General features: G+C 44.6%; 1 protein-coding gene across 1 annotated transcript in view; it reads right to left on the bottom strand.

Moving 5' to 3' along the window:
• Nucleotides 1-245: 245 nt before the first annotated feature.
• The window catches only part of LOC121570223 (SH3 and cysteine-rich domain-containing protein 2-like), a 39,567-nt gene continuing 20,955 nt past the window's right edge, over nt 246-18,857 (bottom strand). Inside the window, exons 3-11 of the mRNA XM_041881707.2 lie at nt 12,652-12,746; nt 11,541-11,631; nt 7,199-7,317; nt 6,662-6,740; nt 6,408-6,496; nt 6,211-6,299; nt 3,736-3,787; nt 2,987-3,124; nt 246-2,796 (exon numbers count right to left, since the gene is read on the bottom strand). Of these exons, the coding sequence (XP_041737641.2) occupies nt 2,698-2,796; nt 2,987-3,124; nt 3,736-3,787; nt 6,211-6,299; nt 6,408-6,496; nt 6,662-6,740; nt 7,199-7,317; nt 11,541-11,631; nt 12,652-12,746 (851 nt within the window). The 3' untranslated portion in view covers nt 246-2,697. The remainder of the gene's footprint in view (nt 2,797-2,986; nt 3,125-3,735; nt 3,788-6,210; nt 6,300-6,407; nt 6,497-6,661; nt 6,741-7,198; nt 7,318-11,540; nt 11,632-12,651; nt 12,747-18,857) is intronic.

Genomic DNA, 18,857 nt, shown 5'->3' with positions numbered 1-18,857 from the left:
GCTCTGCTAGGGCGAGTAAAATGGTCAGAGTGAGGTGTTCTCTCATTTGTGTCTGGAAGTAGCTAGCAAGCTAGCCAACGTTAGCCAGTTAGCTTGGGTGCATGACTGCCGTTGTGAGGTCAGAACGCTCGGATCAACCCTACTCCTCGGCCAGAGCATCCAGTGTGCGCTCTGAACGCTCCGAGAACTAAACGCTCTGAATTTACGAACGGACAATCTGACAACGCTCTGAATTTACGAACGCCCAGAGCGCACTCTAAGCGCACTCTGAGCGCACTCTGGCACTCCAGATTGAATTTACGAACACCCCCAATATGTTCATTATCATATATATTTTACCCTACAGATGGCTTACTGTATACTTTATTCTTATCTTACAGGAGGGAGGGGACATGTTATTGGTCGTTAATTCCAACAGAGTGACAGCTACGTGCTGCAACTCAGCAAGTAGATAGATTTCGGTCTAAATCAATAAATAATCAATACATAATTGAAACATTGAACTCCAACCCATTATCCTATCATTAAAACATACCTACCTCTACATCTACATACAGTGCAGCCCTGCTACCCCTCCCACTAGCAGCAAAAATGCCCAATAGTGTCAGAGACAGAGGGAAAGAGAGAGGGGAATGGAGAGAGAGAGAGCACGAGAGAGAGACTGGCATTTGATCAATGGTGAATTGGCCAGCCATAGACAAAGAAATCTGCATACTGACACATTGATTTGTGATGGTTCGACACCTGGGTCACCCCCTTTTGGCTAAGTCTCTCCATATCCCTCGCTCCCTGTCCCTCAGACCAGTGGGACCATATCTGGTTGTCATACTTACAAGGTCTGTTCATCTTGTGGTTTTCCAGCCGACTGGCTCTTGGCTGTTGTTTGTTTACCAGTGGTGAATCAGACAGACAAGCCAAAAGACACGAAAACACTTCCCACCTCTTCCACGGCTCCTCAGTGCCCTTCTGCTAAATTGGCCAGAAAATTGAAACAAATTTGGAGCAGTTAAAAAAAAAACTGTTGTTGCTCCATTTGTAAATGTTTTAGCAATGGCTCTATTCATAGATATTGTCTACAGTCTAGGCTATTGAAACCCTACTGATAGAGAGCTCAAAAAACATTGAAGTATTTAAGTAAGTATTCACCGCCCCAATCTAATTTCATCACTTGTATTTTTCATAAATAGGACATAGAAAAACAGACTTTCTGAAGTGTGCGATTGATTCGCCACCTGTACAATAGGATGACGGAGCTTACATCGATGACCTTCTGGAACCTGCCAAGTGCGAGGTCAACTGTCAGTGAGTCAGCCAGTGAGTCAGGATCTGAGAGAGTGTGTCGAAATAAACCTAGTTTGTCCTGTCCTCTGCTGGCTGTCTGGTCTGACCAGGGTGTACTCTGCCCCTGTCACCTGCCTACCCGTCCGTCCTTGCAGAGCAATTAAGTTATGTGCCAGTCTAAATTAAGCTGATGTCAAATCCCAGCCGAGGGACCAATGTGAAAGCTGAGAAAGATGAGAGAGAGAAAGAGAGAGAGAGAGAGAGAGAGTGGACCAAAGGAAAATATGAGAGAAAATGCAAGCACCTAAACCTACAATCATCACCAGTATCTTGAACATCTCACTGACACCGGCATTCAAACAAGTACATCCTTCAGCACGCAATTATCTCCTTCATGGTCACCTCTTAAATGAATTACTATAATCATTGTAGGTGTCCATCTGTGATGATGTCATCAGGAGTGTGATACTTGTTCTAGTTCATCAGAGAAAGAACAAATGTTTTCTTACATGCAGTGTCCAGGAACATTACCCCCCCCCCCACACACACACAACAAGGTAAAGGTAACGTATACTAATACTAGGTTCTGTTTGCTCCTAGCTCTCATACTCCCTTAAAGACCTTCGCTTGAAAACACTACAGTCGACCAATTACAGACGAAAGGGCGTAGACGTCGGCTACCGAACTTCAAATTTGGCCCAATAAAATGTTTTGTGTGCGCGACCAGACAAAACAAAACCTGCCAAACACCAAAATGGCACACATTTTCAGCATAATATATGCGCGTAACGGCGCGCCACGTTTCGACTGGATAGTATGCGACGGCCTTAATCCTGCATTCTTCAGCCTCATGATATCCAGCCATAGAGGAGTGAAAAAGAACAGGTCCAATCACACACAAAGAACAGACTCACCAGCCAGAAAAAAGTATCAAAGTTCCTTCCTTCCTGAGGGCAGTTACTGGAGTCCACAGCAGCCAGTCCTTCAGTCCTAAAACTGTTACCGCTGTCGTGTGGACTACAGATAAACCCAGTTCACTAATACACTAATGTACATTACAGCAGGAAAACATGGGGCATTGGGGGCTTGGCTGGTCCTCCACAACACCTAGGCCAACCCACTGTGGAAGGGAAACCAACCCTTTCAAGTCCTGGTTGTCAGCTACTTTGGGGTGGAGGAGACAAGGTCAGCAAGTATAAGGCTGGGGCATCCTCCACATCACCTGTAATTCACAAGCTTAACTGTCACTGTTCCCCACTCAGTTTAGTAGGGTGTTGGGCCTCACGATGGAGGTGTTGGAGGGGCGATGGTGTGCCCCCGGACTTGCTGGTCCTCCTCAGGCCTTAAAGGGGTGTGTGGGGAGGTTACATGGTGCTGGATAGAGAGAGAGATGGGGGGCTGGTGCTGAGACAGAGGTTAGATCTCCTCAATAGATTCAGCAGGGACCAGTCCTCTCTTCTTCCCACTGCTTAGCTTCAGGAAACCCTCACTGTCCTCACTCTTCCCCACACAGATCTGACAGAGAGGGAGAGAGAGAGAGGGGCTCAGAGAGAGATAGAGAGAGAGAGAGAGCGAGAGAGAGAGAGAGAGAGAGAGAGAGAGAGACAGGGGTGTTTAGGAAAGCAGTGGAAGCAGACAAGAAATATATGGTTTTGGCACAACTACAGGGCAAAGGAAGAAAGATGAGACAAAATGAATGTCTCACCTGATCCTCCTTCACTGGCATGTGGCCCATCCCTCGGCTGGCAGGGACAGGCTGGGTGACCCTCCACACCCTCTCCCCTGGGCGCACCCTCTGGACGAAGTTAGCAGGGAAGAAGCCCACCTTGTCTCCACTCTTTCCCTGTCACACATATGACACATATAGTAAATATGACATATACTCAAATAAATAAATACAGTTCTGTATTCATGGTGACTAATACTTCTTTGGAGTTGATTGTTCACAATTATGTTCTAATTTACTTTGCCTGGATGTGTATGATTTTGAGTGTTTTAGTATTGTTGTGAAGTGAGTGTCCTGTAAACTGTCCAATAAAATGGAGACCTGTGTATGTGTTTCTGTACCAGTGTTCTGTGCTCTAAGCTGAGTGTTAGGCACTGAAGGGTTTTTACTGAGCGTCGCTCCTCTCTGCCAGAGACTGAAAGCAACTATATCCAGAACATTGAGAGTGACTGAAGCTCATTACCAACTTAATAAAAAGCTCTTTCAGGTCACAACGCTAGTTGAATTCATTATGTTTCCTTCTTAAAGCGATTTTCTGAGGAAATCATGTTTCTATCTCTGACTGCCTGGATGTTTAGGAAAGGCCAAAAATATGGCAGGTGTTATAGTTCATACTCACACGCCTAACTAACGCCTACACACTCGCGCCTGCAAGCAAACACACACACACACACACACACACACACACACACACACATTTACAGTGGCGTTGATTATTCATTGCCCACCTTCCACCACTCTTCATTAGAATCATCAGTGACCAGCACCCGATCACCAGGCCTGAGAGAGAGAAAGAAAGAGAGGAAAATAAGGGAAGGGGGGAGGGGAGAAAAAGCAGGGGAGAGAGTACATGAAAGCCAGCATTAAAAAAGAGAAGAGAACAACATAGGGAGAGAGGATTTCAAACAAATATGACCACAGAGTATAGGGACTATAGACTGAGTACTGTACTCACTTGGGGATTAACTCCCCTCCCATGACTCATAGAGGTGGCGGCAGGTATCCTAGCGGTTAAGAGCGTTGGGCCAGTAACTGAAACACCGTTGGTTTGAGTCCCCGAGCCGACTAAGTGAAAAATCTGTCGAGGTGCCCTTGATTAAGGCACTTAACCCTAATTGCTCTGGATAAGAGCATCTGCTAAATGAATAAAATGTAGGTAAGGAACAGGTGACTTTGATGCCTACACACAATAATGCTGTTTAAAATAGCACCAATCTTTGGATGTGTAACTGGTGTAATAGTTCCAATCATTGGCACCTACTATAAAAATTATTTGCCCTTGCTATTTATTGGCAATGATACTGCAGCCGCTAACAGTCCAGCAATGACAAACACAATTATCCTGGAGAGAAATGTATTTTTATTTTCTGCAATAAATGTAGTCATAACTGTATTGTCATAGCTGGGGGTATTGCAGTCCATACAGTACATATAGGTATCTTGGTTGTAAGCACGGTGTCTGACAAACAGTAACTCTGTCTTGCTACCTCTATCTTTCTCTCTCGTACAGACACACGCATTCCTGGACGCACGCACCCACGTATGTATGCACGCACATACCTGTGCAAACACACACACATTTATACATATAGAATAACTCACAACTCACAGACCCTAAAGAAAACCACACGCAGACATGCATGCACAACATACAGCTGGCACAATGACCAACGTTTATGGATGAAGAGCGACATGAAAATAACCGTCATAACCACTGAAAGAAAATACATTATTATGATGATTTTTTTGGGGGGTGGAGCGAACAGCTGACTGAAGACGGGACGGCCGGGCATTAGTGTGGTTGAGTCCATTTATGTGGTAACATGGACTCTTAACAACGTGATGAAACTTTGTTGCTCCTTGCTGAAACAAGCAAGGTGTTGTAGCAAACGAGTCTTCGGTTGCCTAGGCAGCGCCCCCTGCCTGCATTAGCGGCACACATAGCACACAATTTGACTGGTAAACTCCTGGGTACACTTGCAATGGCTGCCTGGTATTGTGATGCAATCATTTCCATGGTAATGTAGAATGTTGATTCAAATGATGTTGACTGATGTGGCTCATGCAACATAATGTATGTTTTGTAATGTCAGTTGAGTTGAATCAACAAATCACAGCACATATTGATGGGTACACTTCCTGCTTTTACATCCTGCTTTTACTTCCACCCACTATGCCATAATTGACTTGAATGGGGATGCCAGTTCTATTAATTATATTTCTATGGCAGGACGTGCAGTCAGCGGCAGAGGAAAGGAGAAAATGTGAATTTTTTCCCCCGGCTATTTGAACAGTTATTACGGTGACCGCGGTCATTTGGCTGGCCAATTACCATCATCCAAAATTCCATGACCGCCACAACCCTATGCACAAGCACACACCACTCACAAACGCATAAACATTAATCAGACTGATGTACACAGACTATCCAGTATCCACTGTCCTATATACAGAGGTAGTGTACTGTCCTATATACACAGAGCTACTGTACTGTCCCCATTACACAAATTCTCTATATGGAGTCCCTTGGGTGTCTGCTGCTGCCCTATTTGATCGTCCTGGCCTGTCTCTCACACACTCACACACTCTCACACACACACACACACACATATATACACCCGTGAGACACCAGATGGCTGTGAACCATCCCCATGGCGATGTCCCTATTTTTTTACCTGCACCCACAGCTCTCTTCTCCTCTCCCTAACACACATCCTGACCTTTATACTCCTCTATCTTTCCTCCCTCATCCCTTTCCTTTCCTTCCTCCTCCTCTTCCTCTCACTCCCTTCTACCCTCTTCTCTCTTCTGCTGACATTCTTTGCTTCTCTTTCGTCTCTCCCTTCCCCCACCACGCTGTTCTTTCCTCTCCCCCTGTGCTCATGTCTGTTTCAAGCTGTTCTCTCTATCGAGTCCCTCCATATTTCATCTCAAATTCATTTTCAGTGTCTTTATTCAGCCCCCCAAAGCGGTCTGTGTGTATTTGTGGGCGGTGATGGTCATTGTGTTTCATAATTAGCAGGCTGCACCTCCTTAAGGGTTCCTTCACATTGTCCCTTCTACAGATGGTAAGGACGTTTTCATCTTGAAGAAATGACAGATGCAGTAAAATACTGGGAAGGACACACATGCACGGAAGGACACACGTATAGGTACATACAAACCCACAAACACACACAAACAGACCCCATTCGTTCACTCACTCTAGTCCGAGGTCGTTGTGCTCCTGAGGCAAGAACTTGTAGAGCGCTACATAAGTGTGGATAGAGTGAACCTCAATACGCTTGGGCACCTGGATGGAGGCAGACAGGGAGAAGGAATACAGACGGAAATGTTTCAGTTAAATATAGCGTCTCTGAACATAAGGTCAGCTAGCAGGAAAAGGACTGTGTGTGTCTACCTTCACACTGGTTTCCTCCACAGGCTCCTGGAGCTGCTCATTGCCCCCATCCTCCGGTTCAGCCTTCTCGTTTTCACACTGAGGCAGATCTGACAGACAGAGGAGATGGGTCACTCAGCCTGAACGACCAGGTCAGACAGGACACGTCACCACACACAAGCAAGCATGTGCATTCTCAAGACACACACACACACAAATACATGAGGGCACACACACGCAAACAGACACACACACACACACACACACGTTCTTACCCCCCGTCTCCTGTGGCATCTCCTCCTCCATGCTGTACTGCCTTTGCTCCCCCTCCTCTCCTCCTTCCCCTCCTTCACCCTGAGAAACAGAAAAGAAAAAAGAGGGATTTTAAGAAAACAAATCATAGAGGAAAAGATGTAACAGTGTGAGAGAGGACAAACTCGGGACGCATTGAGACACTAAATCCTGTTCTTTTCAATTATTGTGTTTCTGTAGTTTTCTCTGTCATAAACATATACCAGCAATTCTCCCTCCCTTAAACTATAATTATCAGCTACAGTATATCTCTATGACTCAGAGCCTGATAATCTGTTCTCAGTCAACTTACCTGGTAAAATAAGGGTTAATCATTTATTCTTATTTTTATCAGCCTTCATGTTGTACGGAAACACAACAGGACAAAAGAAATAGGCTCACATGCAGGTGATGGAACACGTGAAGATCGAATACAGGGTCACATGAAGATGAAGCCACCATCTATAGACTCACTAATTAACAGGCTGTGTGTCCTCATGGTACAGGTGGTGACGTCATACCTGGCTGTGCGTGGGCGACTCGGACATGCTCCCAAAACTGGAGCGGCTCATCTGGGCCAGGGACGTCCCATAGCGCAGGGCTGCGTAAATAGGGTCCACACCACGCCCCCGGCCTGCCCCTGAAAACACACACATATTTAAACCACACGCACAGACACACACGAGTGCAAGCAGGCACACACACACACACACACACACACACACACACACACACACACACACACACACAACCTCTTAGAAGCTGCATCACAGATTGGGATCATATGTATAACTGCCATCATAACTGCCATTAAGGGAGTCCAGAGCTCTAAATATAGCTTTAATGACACAGTCCCAGACAGACAGTGACCTACTTAAGATCTGACAGAGGGCACCAGTAGGCTCTTTACAAGTTTGGACATTGTATTTTCAGGAAGTACAGTTGAAGTTGGAAGTTTACATACACTTAGGTTGGAGTCATTAAAACTCGTTCTTCAACCATTCTTGTTAACAAACTATAGTTTTGGCAAGTCGGTTAGGACATCTACTTTATGCATGACACAAGTAATTTTTCCAACAATTGTTTACAGATTATTTCACTTATAATTCACTGTATCACAATTCCAGTGGGTCAGAAGTTTACATACACTAAGTTGACTGTGCCTTTAAACAGCTTGGAAAATTCCAGAAAATTATGTAATGGCTTTAGAAGCTTCTGATGGGCTAATTGACATAATCTGAGTCAATTGGAGGTGTACCTGTGGATGTATTTCAAGGCCTACCTTCAAACGCAGTGCCTCTTTGCTTGACATCATGGGAAAGTCAAAAGAAATCAGCCAATAAATAAATTGTAGACCTCCACAAGTCTGGTTCATCCTTGGGAGCAATTTCCAAACGCCTGAAGGTACCACGTTCATCTGTACAAACAATAGTACGCAAGTATAAACACCATGGGACCACACAGGCATCATACCGCTCAGGAAGGAGACGCGTTCTGTCTCCTAGAGATGAACGTACTTTGGTGCGAAAAGTGCAAATCAATCCCAGAACAACAGCAAATGACCTTGTGAAGATGCTGGAGGAAACAGGTACAAAAGCATCTACAGTGGGGAAAAAAAGTATTTAGTCAGCCACCAATTGTGCATGTTCTCCCACTTAAAAAGATGAGAGAGGCCTGTCATTTTCATCATAGGTACACGTCAACTATGACAGACAAATTGTGGAAAAAAAATCCAGAAAATCACATTGTAGGATTTTTAATGAATTTATTTGCAAATTAGGGTGGAAAATAAGTATTTGGTCACCTACAAACAAGCAAGATTTCTGGCTCTCACAGACCTGTAACTTCTTCTTTAAGAGGCTCCTCTGTCCTCCACTCGTTACCTGTATTAATGGCACCTGTTTGAACTTGTTATCAGTATAAAAGACACCTGTCCACAACCTCAAACAGTCACACTCCAAACTCCACTATGGCCAAGACCAAAGAGCTGTCAAAGGACACCAGAAACAACATTGTAGACCTGCACCAGGCTGGGAAGACTGAATCTGCAATAGGTAAGCAGCTTGGTTTGAAGAAATCAACTGTGGGAGCAATTATTAGGAAATGGAAGACATACAAGACCACTGATAATCTCCCTCGATCTGGGGCTCCACGCAAGATCTCACCCCGTGGGGTCAAAATGATCACAAGAACGGTGAGCAAAAATCCCAGAACCACACGGGGGGACCTAGTGAATGACCTGCAGAGAGCTGGGACCAAAGTAACAAAGCCTACCATCAGTAACACACTACGCCGCCAGGGACTCAAATCCTGCAGTGCAAGACATGTCCCCCTGCTTAAGCCAGTATATGTCCAGGCCCGTCTGAAGTTTGCTAGAGTGCATTTGGATGATCCAGAAGAGGATTGGGAGAATGTCATATGGTCAGATGAAACCAAAATATAACTTTTTTGGTAAAAACTCAACTCGTCGTGTTTGGAGGACAAAGAATGCTGAGTTGCATCCAAAGAACACCATACTTACTGTGAAGCATGGGGGTGGAAACATCATGCTTTGGGGCTGTTTTTCTGCAAAGGGACCAGGACGACTGATCCGTGTAAAGGAAAGAATGAATGGGGCCATGTATCGTGAGATTTTGAGTGAAAACCTCCTTCCATCAGCAAGGGCATTGAAGATGAAACGTGGTTGGGTCTTTCAGCATGACAATGATCCCAAACACACCACCCGGGCAACGAAGGAGTGGCTTCGTAATAAGCATTTCAAGGTCCTGGAGTGGCCTAGCCAGTCTCCAGATCTCAACCCCATAGAAAATCTTTGGAGGGAGTTGAAAGTCTGTGTTGCCCAGCGACAGCCCCAAAACATCACTGCTCTAAATGAGATCTGCATGGAGGAATGGGCCAAAATACCAGCAACAGTGTGTGAAAACCTTGTGAAGACTTACAGAAAACGTTTGACCTGTGTCATTGCCAACAAAGGGTATATAACAAAGTATTGAGAAACTTTTGTTATTGACCAAATACTTATTTTCCACCGTAATTTGCAAATAAATTCATTAAAAATCCTACAATATGATTTTCTGGATTTTTTTTTCTCATTTTGTCTGTCATAGTTGACGTGTACCTATGATGAAAATTACAGGCCTCTCTCATCTTTTTAAGTGGGAGAACTTGCACAATTGGTGGCTGACTAAATACATTTTTTCCCCACTGTATATCCACAGTAAAACGAGACCTGTATCGACATAACCTGAAAGGCCGCTCAGCAAGGAAGAAGCCACTGCTCCAAAACCGCCATAAGAAAGCCAGACTACGGTTTGCAACTGCACATGGGGACAAATATCGTACTTTTTGGAGAAATGTCCTCTGGTCTGATGAAACAAAAATAGAACTGTTTGGCCATAATGACCATCGTTATGTTTGGAGGAAAAAGGGGGCTACTTGCAGCCCGAAGAACACCATCCCAACCGTGAAGCACGGGGGTGGCATCATCATGCTGTGTGGGTGCTTTGCTGCAGGAGGGACTGGTGCACTTCACAAAGTAGATGGCATCATGAGGAAGGGAAATTATGTTGATATATTGAAACAACATCTCAAGACATCAGTCAGGAAGTTAAAGCTTGGTCGCAAATGGGTCTTCCAAATGGACAATGACCCCAAGCATACTTCCAAGGTTGTGGCAAAATGGCTTAAGGACAACAAAGTCAAGGCATTGGAGTGGCCATCACAAAGCCCTGACCTTAATCCTATAGTAAATGTGTGGGCAGAACTGAAAAAGCGTGTGCGAGCAAGGAGGCCTACAAACCTGACTCAGTCACATCAGCTCTGTCAGGAGGAATGGGCCAGAATTCACCCAACTTATTGTGGGAAGCTTGTGGAAGGCTCCCCGAAACGTTTGACCCAAGTTAAACAATTTAAAGGCAATGCTACCATATACTAATTGAGTGTATGTAAACTTCTGACCCACTGGGAATGTGATGAAAGAAATAAAAGCTGAAATAAATCATTCTCTCTATTATTATTCTGACATTTCACATTCTTAAAATAAAGTGGTGATCCTAACTGACCTAAGACAGGGAATATTTACTAGGATTAAATGTCAGGAATTGTGAAAAACTGAGTTTAAATGTATTTGGCTATGGTGTACGTAAACTTCCAACTTCAACTGTACATTGTCGTTTCAATGTTTTGTGAGATGAAATTGAAGCATTAGTGGTAGAGGCTATATTGAGTTCATGTTTTTTCAGAGTTTCAGTCAGAGCGAGAATCAGTTGGGAGTTGGAACTGGTTCTCTATTCCAGGTAGAGCCCCGTCAATTTAAACCTAGATTTAACTAAAACTAAACCAGTTATTTCCCTACTCAACAGTCACTGTAATGGCAGCCAGATGGGCTGTTCTATCTAACCTGATGTGTGTGATGACAGGTGATATTCCCAGCCTGCCCTGGCTCAGAACCAGACCCAAGGTGAGTCCCAAACGGCACCCTATTCCATTTATAGTGCACTACTTTTGACAGTGCCAAGGGGATAGGGTCCCATTTTTGGACAGAAGCCCAGACGTCAAAGTGACAGACCTGGGGTTATGGTGGTGAAAGTGAGGGGGCAGGTTAACTGAACACTGATGGATGCCTGGAGGAAGGAAACAAGGAAAGAAGAAAGGGACAGCAGGTGGAATGAGAGCTGACCCTTATTCATAAGGATCTATTCTATAGGGTGAAGGACAATAATCACGTCCACTTCCTCAGGGTGCTAGGATAGGACACACACATGCAGATGGACATGTGCAGAATACACACATGTATTCATGCACGACACCCCACACATGGATGCAGATACACAAATCCACAATTTCTTTACCGGGCATGCTCACCTTGGGTGGGCTGCACCTCTTTGACGACAGCCAGTTGTTCGTTGGCCAGCATGGGAGAGCTGAAGTTCCGCTTGAACGCCCCGACCCCAGACTAACACACACAGAGGAGGGATAATAATCAGGATTTTCTGTTTAAATTCATTCATTTTTATAGCCTGTGTTGCTGGTTTTTTATTCAGCTAATGTATGGAATTACATTACAGTAATTGAAGTAGAGAGAGAGGATGAGATAGGACGGACTTAGCAGCAACTGTCTGACCAACAGTCAATACAGTCAACACGCGCACCCATGTGCGTGTACACACACACACACACACACACACATAATGAAACACTCACACAAGCACACAGCCTACCTACACTATCACAACTGCACACAGAACACACAAACAATTTCACACTGAATTAGGCACGGGGACTGTTTCAATGGAGATATTGATTTCCCTGTGTGCTGACATTGAGATGAGCTATTAGCACTGTCATAATACAGGGATGAATGGCATTTCTTTGTTCCTTTCAAAGATATTCTGGCTCATCGTAGATAATCCTCCCATATCTCTCTCTCCCTCCCTCCCTCTCTCACACACTCCCTCTCAACTTCTCAGTACAGTATTTTATTCTACATCCAACAGCTCCTGAATTTCTCAGTGAATTTCAAACAACGTTGTTCAGGGACCTGACTTCCCCTACATACCAATGGCATCTATCTGGCATCCTTGAAGGGATCCAGAGAGATCATGTGTGGTTTGAAACAGATAGGGAATGTTTAGACAGGGAGAGTTTAGACAGGGGAGCTTCTACCAGAGGGACCACTCTGACCGCTGATTAACGGGCCGGTTTCAACAGCATCAGCAGTATCTATTCACACACAGCTGTACGCGTACGCACAAATGCATACGCACGCACACACACAAAAACACAGGTGCGTACTCACTTTTCCATTCCTTATGTGTACCCATACTGTTAGCACTTTCTTACTGCATACATGGGCAGGACCTTGAGAAGCACTAACTCAGCCTTGGGGCCAGTACTGCAGGGGTTGCAGGGGAAGTGTGTGTGTGGAAGGGGCAGTAGGAAGGGGGGGCAGGGCAGGGCAGGGCAGGGGACATACCTTTCCATTGCACGGCTGCTGGGACAATTCTGAGGTGCACCACAGGTGAGCGCCCATCTTACAGGTTTTACACCGAAGACCCTGTTTAGAGTTACCTACAGAGAGAGAGAGAGAAACATACAAGAAACATGGTATAGAGGAGACGGACCCACTGGTTGCCCTCTAGGTTACAGAGAGCTGGTAGTCCCATCCACCAAACTACCAGGTGTGAAACAGGGAAGGGACTCAGGGGGTATGCTAATTTGGTATAGAGCAGACCTAACTCACTCTATTAAATTAATCAAAACAGGAACATTTTACATTTGGTTAGAAATTCAAAAGGAAATTATCTCAACAGAGAAAAATGTCCTCCTGTGTGCTACCTATATCCCCCCACTAGAATCCCCATACTTTAATGAAGACAGCTTCTCCATCCTGGAGGTGGAAATCAATCATTTCCAGACCCAGGGACATGTAATAGTCTGTGGCGACCTAAATGCCAAAACTGGACAAGAACCTGACACCCTCAGCACACACGGGGACAAACACCTACCTGGAGGTGACAGCATTCCCTCCCCCATATGCCCCCCTAGGCACAACTACGACAACATAACCAACAAAAACGGGTCACGACTCCTGCAGCTCTGTCGCACACTGGGTATGTACATAGTCAATGGTAGGCTTCGAGGGGACTCCTATGGTAGGTACACCTATAGCTCATCTCTTGGCAGTAGTACTGTAGACTACTTTATCACTGACCTCAACCCAGAGTCTCTCAGAGCGTTCACAGTCAGCCCACTGACACCCCTATCAGACCACAGCAAAATCATAGTCTACTTGAACAGAGCAATACTCAATCATGAGGCATCAAAGCCAAAGGAACTGAATAATATTAAGAAATGCTATTGATGGAAGGAAAGTAGTGTTGAAACCTACCAAAAACAAACAAATTCAATCCATTCTAGACAACTTCCTGGACAAAACGTTCCACTGTAATAGTGAAGGTGTAAACTTGGCAGTAGAAAACCTAAACAGTATATTTGACCTCTCAGCTTCCCTATCAAATCTAAAAATCTCTAACAGAAAACCAAAGAAAAGTAATAACAGTGATAAATGGTTTGATGAAGAATGCAAAAACCTAAGAAAGAAATTGAGAAACCTATCCAGCCAAAAACATAGAGACCCAGAAAACCTGAGCCTACGCCTTCACTATGGTGAATCACTAAAACAATACAGAAATACACTACGGAAAAAGAAGGAACAGCATGTCAGAAATCAGCTCAATGTAATTGAAGAATCCATAGACTCTAACCACTTCTGGGAAAATTGGAAAACACTAAACAAACAACAACACGAAGAGCTATCTATCCAAAACGGAGATGTATGGGTAAACCACTTCTCCAATCTTTTTGGCCCTATAACAGAGAACAAACAGCAAAAAAATATACATGATCAAATGCAAATATTAGAATCAACTATTAAAGACTACCAGAACCCACTGGATTCTCCAATTACATTGAATGAACTACAGGACAAAATACAAACCCTCCAACCCAAAAAGGCCTGTGGTGTTGATGGTATCCTCAATGAAATGATAAAATATACAGACCACAAATTTCAATTAGCTATACTTAAACTCTTTAACATCATCCGTAGCTCTGGCATCTTCCCCAATATTTGGAACCAAGGACTGATCACCCCAATCCACAAAAGTGGAGACAAATTTGACCCCAATAACTACCGTGGGATATGCGTCAACAGCAACCTTGGGAAAATCCTCTGCATTATCATTAACAGCAGACTAGTTCATTTCCTCAGTGAAAACAATGTACTGAGCAAATGTCAAATTGGCTTTTTACCAAATTACCGTATGACAGACCACGTATTCACCCTGCACACCCTAATTGACAAACAAACAAACCAAAACAAAGGCATAGTCTTCTCATGCTTTGTTGATTTCAAAAAAGCTTTTGACTCAATTTGGCATGAGGGTCTGCTATGTGCGGTTAAAATTGGCAAAAAACACACACATTTCTTTCCACAGGGCCGTGGGGTGAGACAGGGATGCAGTTTAAGCCCCACCCTCTTCAACATATATATCAATGAATTGGCGAGGGCACTAGAACAGTCTGCAGCACCCGGCCTCACCCTTCTAGAATCTGAAGTCAAATGTATACTGCTGGCTGATGATCTGCAGCACCTAGATCTTCTGCACAGATTCTGTCAGACCTGGGCCCTGACAGTAAATCTCAGTAAGACAAAAATAATGGTGTTCCAAAAAAGGTCCAGTTGCCAGAACCACAAATACAAATTCCATCTAGACACCGTTGCCCTAGAGCACACAAAAAACGATACATACCTCGGCCTAAACATCAGTGCCACAGGTAACTTCCACAAAGCTGTGAACGATCTGAGAGACAAGGCAAGAAGGGCCTTCTATGCCATCAAAAGGAACATAACATTTGACATACCAATTAGGATCTGGCTAAAAATACTTGAATCAGTTATAGAACCCATTGCCCTTTATGGTAGTGAGGTCTGGGGTCCGCTCACCAACCAAGAATTCACAAAATGGGACAAACACCTAATTGAGACTCTGCATGCAGAATTCTGCAAAAACATCCTCTGTGTACAACGTAAAACACCAAATAATGCATGCAGAGCAGAATTAGGCCGATACCCACTAATTATCAAAATCCAGAAAAGAGCCGTTAAATTCTATAACCACTTAAAAGGAAGCGATTCCCAAACCTTCCATAACAAAGCCATCACATACAGAGAGATTAACTTGGAGAAGAGTCCCCTAAGTAAGCTGGTCCTGGGGCTCTGTTCACAAACACAAACAGACCCCACAGAGCCCCAGGACAACAACAACAACAACAACAACAACACAATTAGACCCAACCAAATCATGAGAAAACAAAAAGAGAATTACTTGACACATTGGAAAGAACAAACAAAAAAACAGAGCAAACTAGAATGCTATTTGGCCCTAAACAGAGAGTACACAGTAGCAGAATACCTGACCACTGTGACTGACCCAAACATAAGGAAAACTTTGACTATGTACAGACTCAGTGAGCATAGCCTTGCTATTGAGAAAGGCCGCCGTAGGCAGACCTGGCTCTCAAGAGAAGACAGGCTATGTGCACACTGCCCACAAAATGAGGTGGAAACTGAGCTGCACTTCCTAACCTCCTGCCAAATGTATGACCATATTAGAGACACATATTTCCCTCAGATTACAGCGATCCACAAAGAATTAGAAAACAAACCCAATTTTGATAAACTCCCTTATCTACTGGGTGAAAAACCACAGTGTGCCATCACAGCTGCAAGATTTGTGACCTGTTGCCACAAGAAGAGGGCAACCAGTGAAGAACAAACACCATTGTAAATACAACCCATATTTATGTTTTTTTTTTCTTCCCATTTGTACTTGTTTCCTATTTGCACATTGTTACAACACTGTATATATACATAATATGACATTTGAAATGTCTTTATTCTTTTGAATCTTCTGAGTGTAATGTTTACTGTTAATATTTATTGTTTATTTAACTTTTGTTTACTATCTACTTCAATTGCTTTGGCAATGTTAACATACGTTTCCCATGCCAATAAAGCCCTTAAATTGAAATTGATTTGAGAGAGAGAGAGAGAGTGGGGGTTAGAGAGAGAGAGAGAGAGTGGGGGTTAGAGAGAGAGAGAGAGTGGGGGTTAGAGAGAGAGAGAGAGAGAGAGAGAGAGAGAGAGAGAGAGAGAGAGAGAGAGAGAGAGAGAGAGAGAGAGAGAGAGAGAGAGAGAGAGAGAGAGAGAGAGAGAGAGAGAGAGAGAGAGAGAGAGAGAGAGAGAGAGCGAGAGCGAGAGAGCCAGAGACAGAGACAGAGACAGAGACAGAGACAGAGACAGAGACAGAGACAGAGACAGAGAGACAAATGAAGAACCCCAAGCCCAGGGGATCCCAACCCCTCTGAGCAACCCCCCAGTCAGACACCCTGATAGCCCTCATGACGACCCCCCCACACCCACTGAGGACATACACAAGCCACAGATTGTACTCCTTATGGACTCAAACGGGAAATACATACAAGAAAATAAACTTTTTCCAAAACACACAGTGTCTAAACTCTGGTGTCCAAACACCCAGCGCGCCCTAGACCTTCTGTCTGAGGACCGACTAGGATCACCCAGCCACATAATAATACACACAGGCACAAACGACCTGAGAACACAGCAGGAAAGGGTGGCCACAGCACTCAAGGGAGTGATAGAAAAAGCTTCTTCTACTTTCCCCAACGCACAAGTGGTTATCTCAACCCTGCTACCACGAAAATACTTCCACCCTGCTACCATACAGCGGGTAAACGCAAGTATTTCCCGTGACTGTGCATCAAAACCAAATGTCTACCTGGCCCACCACTCCACCCTGGACGTGAACAGCCTTTATGACCAGGTCCACCTATACAAGGCAGCAGTGCCCACCTTCGCCCGGACCCTAAAGGATATCGCCCTCAACCGCAGACCCAACACCTCACACAGGAGCAACAGATCAACAGACACCCCGCCCAGACCAGCGAGACACTCTCCCAGACCTGCGGGACCCCCCCAGGACCTACACATAGAGGACCCCCGCAGAGAGGACTTACATCCAGACCACAGCACCATCAACCACATCTACACCCCCCACCAATTAACTCCCCCCAAGTCAACCATGCCCACACCCCATTTAGGCCCCCCTCAGATCAGACCTATGCCCCTCCTACCCACCCCAAGCCCCCCCACTCCCACAAAGAGGGCCTCAACATGAAAGTCACACATACGCCCAGGCCGTGAGCAGGCAAACAGGCCCAACACCCACTCTTACACTAGCCCAAGCCAATGGCATGTACCAGATGCTCAGCAGGCTCTGCTCACAATTACTGGCCTGAGGCCAAACCACACAACCAACAACATTAGACACTTTATGGAACACAAAGCCTTCACTATTTCATCCTGGAATATCCAAGGCCTGAGGTCATCTGCCTTTGGCCTAAAGAGCAGGAATCTGGACTTCACCAAAGAAATCGGAAATACAGACATTGTCATCCTACAAGAAACATGGTATAGAGGAGACGGACCCACTGGTTGCCCTCTAGGTTACAGAGAGCTGGTAGTCCCATCCACCAAACTACCAGGTGTGAAACAGGGAAGGGACTCAGGGGGTATGCTAATTTGGTATAGAGCAGACCTAACTCACTCTATTAAATTAATCAAAACAGGAACATTTTACATTTGGTTAGAAATTCAAAAGGAAATTATCTCAACAGAGAAAAATGTCCTCCTGTGTGCTACCTATATCCCCCCACTAGAATCCCCATACTTTAATGAAGACAGTTTCTCCATCCTGGAGGGGGAAATCAATCATTTCCAGACCCAGGGACATGTACTAGTCTGTGGCGACCTAAATGCCAGAACTGGACAAGAACCTGACACCCTCAGCACACAGGGGGACAAACACCTACCTGGAGGTGACAGCATTCCCTCCCCCATATGCCCCCCTAGGCACAACTATGACAACATAACCAACAAAAACGGGTCACGACTCCTGCAGCTCTGTCGCACACTGGGTATGTACATAGTCAATGGTAGGCTTCGAGGGGACTCCTATGGTAGGTACACCTATAGCTCATCTCTTGGCAGTAGTACTGTAGACTACTTTATCACTGACCTCAACCCAGAGTCTCTCAGAGCGTTCACAGTCAGCCCACTGACACCCCTATCAGACCACAGCAAAATCACAGTCTACTTGAACAGAGCAATACTCAATCATGAGGCATCAAAGCCAAAGGAACTGAATAATATTAAGAAATGCTATAGATGGAAGGAAAGTAGTGTTGAAACCTACCAAAAAACAATTAGGAAACAACAAATTCAATCCATTCTAGACAACTTCCTGGACAAAACGTTCCACTGTAATAGTGAAGGTGTAAACTTGGCAGTAGAAAACCTAAACAGTATATTTGACCTCTCAGCTTCCCTATCAAATCTAAAAATCTCTAACAGAAAACCAAAGAAAAGTAATAACAGTGATAAATGGTTTGATGAAGAATGCAAAAACCGAAGAAAGAAATTGAGAAACCTATCCAACCAAAAACATAGAGACCCAGAAAACCTGAGCCTACGCCTTCACTATGGTGAATCACTAAAACAATACAGAAATACACTACGGAAAAGAAGGAACAGCA

This window comes from Coregonus clupeaformis, chromosome 30 (genome assembly GCF_020615455.1).
Source record: "Coregonus clupeaformis isolate EN_2021a chromosome 30, ASM2061545v1, whole genome shotgun sequence".
NCBI classification, from domain to species: domain Eukaryota; kingdom Metazoa; phylum Chordata; class Actinopteri; order Salmoniformes; family Salmonidae; genus Coregonus; species Coregonus clupeaformis.
This window is presented reverse-complemented; position numbering and strand designations above follow the sequence as displayed.